Source organism: Belonocnema kinseyi, chromosome 1, assembly GCF_010883055.1.
Source record: "Belonocnema kinseyi isolate 2016_QV_RU_SX_M_011 chromosome 1, B_treatae_v1, whole genome shotgun sequence".
In the NCBI taxonomy this organism is placed as follows: domain Eukaryota; kingdom Metazoa; phylum Arthropoda; class Insecta; order Hymenoptera; family Cynipidae; genus Belonocnema; species Belonocnema kinseyi.
Genome location: NC_046657.1, coordinates 82,859,056 through 82,867,897, shown reverse-complemented (window position 1 = coordinate 82,867,897; position 8,842 = coordinate 82,859,056). Strand labels below are relative to the sequence as shown.

The 8,842-nt window shown below is 26.2% G+C and overlaps 1 protein-coding gene across 4 annotated transcripts in view; it reads right to left on the bottom strand.

Moving 5' to 3' along the window:
* Nucleotides 1–8,842, bottom strand: part of LOC117169381 (E3 ubiquitin-protein ligase RNF14-like) — a 48,295-nt gene that overhangs the window by 24,039 nt on the left and 15,414 nt on the right. For 3 of the 4 annotated variants that reach the window (XM_033355742.1, XM_033355758.1, XM_033355750.1), the window contains one exon: nt 1,814–2,797. In XM_033355742.1, coding sequence (XP_033211633.1) covers nt 1,814–2,797 — 984 coding nt within the window. Of the gene's footprint in view, nt 1–1,813; nt 2,829–8,842 lie in introns of all 4 variants that reach the window. The other variant, XM_033355765.1, reaches the window with a different exon arrangement.

Here is an 8,842-nt window from a genome sequence, read left to right as displayed (position 1 = left end):
ATTACACTTTTGCGAAAGCTTTTTGTATTGTTTTTATTCAAAAATATTATGCACATTTCAAAAAAAGCGTAAAAATGTAAGCAATAATTTTTTCTTTGAAAGAAGAATTACATTTTGTATCACCTACCAAATTTGTAAAAACGTGTGCTTGGGCTTTTTTAACCAAAAAACGAACTTACAATTAAAATTATGAATCTTTAACGAAAAGAAAAATGAAATTTGGAGAAATTCGTTCAACTTTCAAGCAAGTGGTGGACTTTTTAATAAATCATTTTTTTTGCTCAAATTCTACTATTTGGTTACAAATTGTACTATTTAAAGATTTAATTATTTTGTTGACAATTAAACTCTTTTGTTAAAAAAGTCATCGTTTTTGGTCAAATATTTATATTGTTTGGTGGAAAATTCATCTTTTTTGATTGAAAATTAATTCTTTTTATTTAAAAAGTTTATTATTGTATTCTTGTTTAAGAAATAATCTCTTTGAATTAAAAAACATACTTTTTGTGAAAATTCAACGATTTCTTTGAAAAATTCATCGCTTTTGGTAAAAAATTTATACTTTTGTAGAAAATTAATATTATATATACAGTTTAAAAATTAATTTTCAAACATAAAAAAACAATTTTTAATTCAAAAAGTTTAATTAATGAAATTAATTTTCAAGCAAATACACACATTTTAAAATAGAAATATACGAATTTTAACAAAAAATGTAATAGTTAAAAATATAGTTTTCAGCGAGAAAAGAAAACGATTTTTCAACCAAAAATGGAATAGTTAAATTTTTAGCTCAAAAATGCATTGTGTACCAACTGGAAATGAATTTTCAACAAAATAATTAAATTTTTAACAGAAGAAATTAATATACAACAAATTAAATGCATTTTTCAACTAAAAAATACAAAATTTCAAACAAAAATTGAATAGTGAAATTATACATATATATAGTGAAATATATATATTAATTTGAAATTCAATTTTTGCCAACACTTTTTGTATTTTTTTCAAATTCTATAAACATTTTCAAAAAAAAGCGTCAAAATGTGAGTCATTATTTTTTCTTTCAATGTAGAATTAAATTTTTGTATCGCCTTCCCTATTTTGAAACTAATATCTTATTGTTGTATTTTTAATCAATAAAATATATTTATAAAAAATTCTAATTGTTAAAATTCGGGAATTTTCCAATTCGGATATTTTATAAATCGGCAATTTTCTGCCGCGAATTTTATTATTCGGGAATTTTTCAAATCGGTAATATTATAAACTGTCGTGAATTTTATTATGCGGGAATTTTGCAATTCGGGAATTTTATAATTCTGAAATTTTATTATTAGAAAATTTTATTATTCGGGAATTTTCCAATTTGGTATTTTTATTTTTCGGCAATTTTATTATTGGTGAATGTTATTGTCCGGCAATTTTCCAAATCGGTATTTTTATTTTGCGGCAATTTTATTATTCTCGAATTTGATTAATCGAGAATTTTCTAATTTGGGAAGTTTACAGTGTCGGTAATTTTATTTTTCAGGATTTTTCAGTCGTCCCAAAAATTCTTTAAATTAAAAATATAAACTTAAAAATAAAAATCTAAAATGGCAAATTTTTCTTCTGAAAATTTGTAAAATTTCCTGTCTTAATATATAAAGAAAAAAAATAATTTTTGTGTGGATTCGCACAAATTTCAGAGCGACATGCATGAAAATTGGAGAAAAAAAAGTTTGAAACTTCCCAGTGAATAGTCCGGCAAGTCCGAGGCCAGCAAATATCCTCGCGCTCCAAAGAAAATCCTTCAAATTGTCATCTGGACCTTACGACAAAAGACGCAGAAGCTATATCTGCAATTGGCACAAGTTGCCAAATTATCATCCACATTCTCCCTAATAACCGGATACTGACAAATCTTCCTCGCACAAGGAACCGCATCCTTCATCGTATTAATCGTCTTCCTCAGCAGCAAACCCTCAAATTTCGCGAAAATTTCCTCCCTGCAAATATCCTGGATCTCCTTGTACTCGATTTTCCTTCCGCAGTCGCTTTTCGGACACGAAATCCGGCTCACACTGCCCTGGTTAATTTTCGAATTGAGATACTGCTCGAGGCAATTTCTGCAGAAGACGTGCTTGCAATTCGTGAATTCGAAACTCTCCGCTCCCCTTTTCCTCTCCAAGCAAATTCCGCAAAAGTGGACGCCTTTACTGAACCTCAGCGAGTTTATTTTGTTGTCGTAGTCCTCGAGAAATTTGATTGGACATCGATTCTGCGATTTCGAGACTCTCGAATCGCGGTACTGGATCGGTTGCGAGAAGAAAAAATCCTCCTGGTGTTTGCTGAGAGTGAAGAGATAGGAGATTTCGAGTTTCTCGTTCATGCCGAGGAACTCGAGGAGGTCTTTTTTGAGGAAGTCGATCCAGAGGAGGAGGATCTCGGATCCCTGGTTTTCCTCCCAAATTTCGTCGAGTTTCTGACAAGCTTTTGAGGATTCCCAGGGTGGGAGCCAGGAGATGCTGAGGGTGTACTCTGGGGGATTTTTCGAGGGATAGGAAGAGGGGAGTTTTAGGTAGAGGCGAATCGGGGGGAGGTTTTTTACGAAAATACTGCCAAAGTCTATCGGGTTGGGCGGATTTTCGTAGACGTAAAAGACCTGGAATTCTGGGGATGGCAGAATTGGCTGGATGTCGAATATACACTCGACATCGAGATGACCTTGAGAGTATTCGGAACATTGATCTTCGCAGAAGATACTTTTTATGGCGCAGATTTCGTCGAGGTGTTGCTCTTTTGCTTGCGGAATCTGCACAGAAAATCGGTTCATTCTTTTTCACCTAAAAACGAAATGAAATTTTCTTCGTTTCTTTTTTTTTTTTTTATAACTTTATGCAGAGAAACTAGAGCCTGGAGAAAATTTAGAAATGAAAATTAGATTTTCAAAAGATGTTTCGAATCCGATTCCGGGTGACGGTTTTATTCAGAGAAAAAAATTCCTCGGTCATTTCCAGGATATTCCCCGGTTCTCAGACTTTTAGAATTATTTATAATTTATTTAGAAAAATTTTAACTTTTAAAACTGAAGTTTAAAAGTTTTTTCAATCAAAAATTTTGGACTTAAATTTTCCATAATTTACGCGTATAAAATAGAAACTGCTAACACTTTTCTAATAAACGATTCGAAATTAAGGTGGCTTGGGCGTTTGGTGCCGTACAATGTGGGGGGCATTGTGGGGGCTATCTATCATGCGATCAGTATTTATTTGAATTTTATTGATATACGCCTATTATAATGTCATCTTAATAAAACAGTAGAAAAAGACCAAAAAAAGTGACAGAAACATATGATATGATATGATATGCCTCAGATAGTCACAGCTATTGTGCAGTATTTGCAGTTTTTCATTGAAATTTTTCACCAATGACATCGTCAACCCCCCTTTATTATAGCACTAATCGATTCCTTTTATTTTAAGGCACTCGGATAACATTGATTTATAAAAGTTCGTGATTTTGTTCAAGAGTATTACCTCATTCTGTTGAGCCCTCCCATAAGACTACATGTTAAAATCACAACTTTTTAATAGCGTTTTTTTCGATAATTTCATCGTCAACCTTAGTATTTCTTTTTTGCAAAGTGATCTAGTATATTTTCTTTCGATAATATCAAATTTTCAGAACTGCCTGTGATTTTTTTAAAAAGCGCCCAAGCCACCTTAAGTGCAGGTAACCTGTTAAATTAAAAATTTTAAGCTCCTGTAAATTTAGATTTTGTTACAAACATATAAATCCACGTTATCATTTTTTGTACTCTAAATTAAAGAATCAATCAATGTATTTAAACATTTTCGAAATTATATCATTTCAGTAATCAGAGTACCTATTGTCGTCAAAAAAAGTGAATAGGAGAAATTTTGTTCTAAAATAGGTGGCAAATAGGCGATAAAAAATGTTAAATAAGACAAACAAACAAGTTGTAATTCGTTGTAAACCGGGAGATGACCGGAAATTGTTTTCTACGGTTAAAACGGCCACCCTGAAAAATGGAGTGTTTACATTTTCATTGAAAACCAACTTTCAATTAAAAAAAAAATATTTTTTTTACAAGGACATTCAATTTTTTACCTCTTAGTCAGTCCGTTACAAAGTGGTTAAATTTTGAAGCAAAAAATATAAGTAGTCTGCATTTTTAAACCATAAAAGTTCAATTTTTAACCAAAAAATTAAGTAGATGAATTTCTAGCGAGAAAAATTAATTTTCAATTTAAAAAACAGCAATAAAAACCAATTTTCTACAAAAAAGTTGAATTTTGTAAAATAGATCAATCTTCAACTTAACTAAACACTCAAAAAGAGATCAAGTTTCTACCAAAAAATGAATTTAAATTTGCAGTTGGAAAACATTTTTTTAACAAAAAGAATGGTTAATTTTATTTTTTAACCAAAAAACGAAATTACAATGAAAATTATGAATGTTTAACGAAAAAAAAATTAAATTTAAACAAATTCGTTCAACTTTCAAGCAAGTAGTGGAATCGTTAATAAATCATTTTTTTGGATAAAAATTCTACTTTTTGGTTACAAATTCTACTATTTAAAGATTTAATTATTTTGTTGACAATTAAAGTTTTTTAATAAAAAAAGTCATCGTTTTTGGTCAAATATTTATATTGTTTGATTGAAAATTAATTCTTTTTATTTAAAAAGTCTATTATTGTATTTTTGTTTAAGAAATAATCTCTTTGAATTAAAAAACATACTTTTTGTGAAAATTCAACGATTTTTTTGAAAAATTCATCGTTTTTGGTCAAAAATTTATACTTTTGTAGAAAATTAATATTTTTTGGTTGGAAATTTATCTTTTGGTGGAAAAACCTTTTTTTTTAGTGGTTACAACTTCACCATTTATGTTAGAGAGTTAATAATTTTTATTGAAGTCTAATATTAAATTTTTAGTGTTTAGTTCAAAAGTCCACAAATTTGTTGAAAGTTTAATTATCTTATTGAAAATTCCACTAGTTTCTTAAAAAGTCACCTTTTTTTATTTAAAACTAATCTCTTGGTATCAAAAATCTGTTATTTGGTTCAAAATTTATCTTTTTCGAATGAAAGTTAGTTCTTCTGATCAAAACCAAAACAAAAAAGTATCATATTTCTGTTTCAGAATTAATCTTAATTCAACTATTTTATTAAAAAGACATATTTTGTTGTCGACAATTCATTCTTTTTGGATTGAAAATTTCTCTTTTACTTGAAAAATCGTCTTTTTGGGTGGCAAATTCAACTATTTGTTTATAAAATCACCTTTTGGCTAAAAATTAGTCTCTTGGTTAGAAATTCTACTATTTGGTTGAAAATTCAAGTATTTTTTTAAAAAGTAATCTTTTTTTAAATCAAAATTCCAACTTATTTATTGAAAACTTGTATTTTTTTATAGAAAATCCATCCTTTTGGTGTAAAAATCCTCATTTGTTACAAAAGTTATATTTTTAGTTGAAACTTCATCTTCCTTGCTTCAAATTTAAACTGGCTTGTAAAATATTCATATTTTCAAAATAAAATTTAAAAATTATGTTTGAAAATGCAACTCTTCCTGGTTAAAGTTTAATCTCCTCCGTTTGAAAATTCGATCATTTGGTTTAAGATTCGTCGATGAGGAAAGTGTAATAAAAACTAAAAATGTTACTTTTCTAATTGAAAAAAGGTGACAAAAGATGACAACATTGAAAAACTTTCAATAATTTACGCGTATAAGGGAAGCTGCTAACGCTTTTCCAATAAACAATTTTAAATTAAGTGCAGGCAATCAGTCAAATAAAAAATTTTAAGCTTCTATAAACCTAGATTTTATTGCAAAAATATAAATCTACGTTATCAGTTTTAGTACTCTAAATTATATCATTTTAAAACCTCTTAAAATGCTTCAAAACTTTATTTTATTTTTGCAGAACTCCTAAACATCTTTTGAAATGATTAGAATTTTTTCCAAAATTTTTCTTGAATATTCTGCAAAATAAAAAATAAAAAATTCCATAAAATCTTTCACTTTAATTTTTGATAATTTTGTAAATATTTCCAAATCTTTTTAATACTTTCTTAAAATTAATTCTTTAAAGTAACAAAACATTTTCAACTTTCCTACGAAACGTTTATTATTCTTCTAAATGACAAAATTTGTCCAAATATATATCAGGTTTCAAATTAGGCCGTGGACTATTGGCATTGAAATTTTGAGACGTTCAAAATTTAGTTTTGAACTTTTTTGTTTAAGATTTACATTTTTTGTGAACTATGTTGGTTGAAAATACAGCTGTTTTGTTAAAAATTGGTCTTTTTAGGTTAAAAATTCAACTTTTTTTGTAGAAAATTTTAAAAATTTTGTTTGAAAATCAACTTTTTTGTTCAAGATTTGTCTTTTTGGGTTAAAAATTCAACTTTTTTGTAGAAAATTTGAATATTTTGTTTGAAAATGAACTTTGTTGTTGAAGATTTACATTTTTGGTCTGGAAATTTAACAATTTAGTTGAAAACGAACTATGTTGATTGAACATACAACTGTTTTGTTAAAAATTTGTCTTTTTGGTTTAAAAATTCAACTTTTTTTGTAGAAACTTTGAATATTTTGTTTGAAAATCAACTTTTTTGTTGAAGATTTGTCTTTTTGGGTTAAAAATTCAACTTTTTTGTAGAAAATTTGAATATTTTGTTTGAAAATGAACTTTGTTGTTGAAGATTTACATTTTTGATCTGGAGATTTAACAATTTAGTTGAAAACGAACTATGTTGGTTGAAAATACAACTGTTTTGTTAAAAATTTGTCTTTTTGGTTTAAAAATTCAACTTTTTTTGTAGAAACTTTGAATATTTTGTTTGAAAATCAACTTTTTTGTTCAAGATTTGTCTTTTTGGGTTAAAAATTCAACAATTCAATTGTTTTGTTAAAAATGCAACTCTTTTTGCATAACATTAAACTTTCATTCCAAATTCATATTTTGTTGCTGAAATAACTTTTGGAAAACCCTTTTTTTTTTTGAAAATTTGTCTTTTTTGGTCTTGCAAAGTGAACTGGAATCTTCTTTTGAAGAAAATTTAACTATTTTTTAAAAAAGTTTGTTTTTTTAATTCATCTGTTATAGAAGACATTCCATCCTTACTGAATAAAATTGTAATTGTTCCGTTGAAAAATTAAATCTTTTTTAAAAAGTTGTTTTTTGATTTTAAAATTGATCTGTTTTAGTACCAATTTCATTTTTCATCAATAAAAATGCAACTATTTGGTACAGAATTCAATTATTTTGTTAAAAATGTATCCTTTTTGCTTGGAAAAATTCGTCTGTTTAGATTGAAAATTCCATTTTTTTTGTAGAAACTTATTCTTTGTTAAAAATTTCATGTTTTTTTTTTGGCGAAAAATTACCTACTTTTTTAATTTTTTAAAAATATAAATTCTTCCATTTTAGGAGAAATTTTCTATTTTTTAACATAAAAAAACAACTATTTGGTGGAAAATTCAACAATTTTTTAAGTCATTTTTTGTCTTAAAAATTCGTCTTTTTGGATTGAAAAAATTGCATTTTTCCGTAGAAACTTATTTCTTGTTTAAACATTCATAGGTTTTTTGATCGTGAAACGTCAAATGAAATTTTTTCTAACAGAAAACTCAGCTTAACAAAAACAACAATTTTTTTATTTAAAAATTTTTCTGTTTTAATAGTGTGTAGAATTTAAAATCGAGAAAAAATTTTTTTTCATTGAAGGTGGTTGAAAATTTAACTTTTCGACGGAAAAGCCTTTTTTTTTGGTTTAAAATTAAATTTTTAACTGCAGATGTTACTTTTCAATTTTTTTTAAAGATTTATCTTTTTTAAGTAAGAAATTCTTCCTTTTGTGACAAAAAAAAGTCATTTTCTTGGTTGGAACTTTTATTTTTGTTGGATAAAAATGCTTACTTTTTCTTGAAAATTATTTTTTGGCTGAAAAGGCATATTTTTTGTTTTAATATATTTGAATACTAAAAATTAAGATTTTTAAACAATCAACTCAAAATATGTATACAGTGTCGCGAGTTTATTATAAATAATGTTTTTGTTTTCAGTTTGTAGGGATTTAATTAATATATTTAATTTAGAAAATTTTCAAAAAAAATATTACAAAATGTCCATAAATATATTAGCAACATCGGTTAATTATAAAATACTAAAAACATAAATGATTATTTTTGTTGAATTTGTCTCTGAAGTTCATAAATTTGAATAATAATTTAAATTCATTATTATTTCATATAATTATAGTTACAATGCAGTAGATATTTATGTAAAATAATTGTGGGTACTAGATGAAACTCAATTTAAACCGCTTCAAATTCATAAATTTTCAAATAAAAATATTGCATTTGGAACAAGATGGATATTCAATAAAATAGTTGGATTTTTAACTGACAAAAATGAGTTTTCAATTAAAAATAAAATAGTTCAATCTTCAGTTAAAAATTTTGTTTTTCAACAAAAACTTTTCAACCAAAGTGATACATTTTCAACTAAAATTATGAATATTAAACTAGAATATTAAATTTATCAACCAAAAAGATTAATTTTTAATAATGAAGATTATTTTTTAAACAAAATTAATTTTCTATCCAAAAAGACGAATTTTGAACAAAATACATAAATTCTCAACCAAGTAGTTTAATTTTCAACTATAAAAGATCAATTTTCAATTAAATAGTGGAATTTTGAACTAAGAAAGATCAGTTTTAAACCAAAAATGATATACTTAAATCTTTAGTTGAAAAAATTAATTTTCCATTAAAAAACCAAAAATTTTCCAAAGTTTAACTTTTTACCAAATTTTA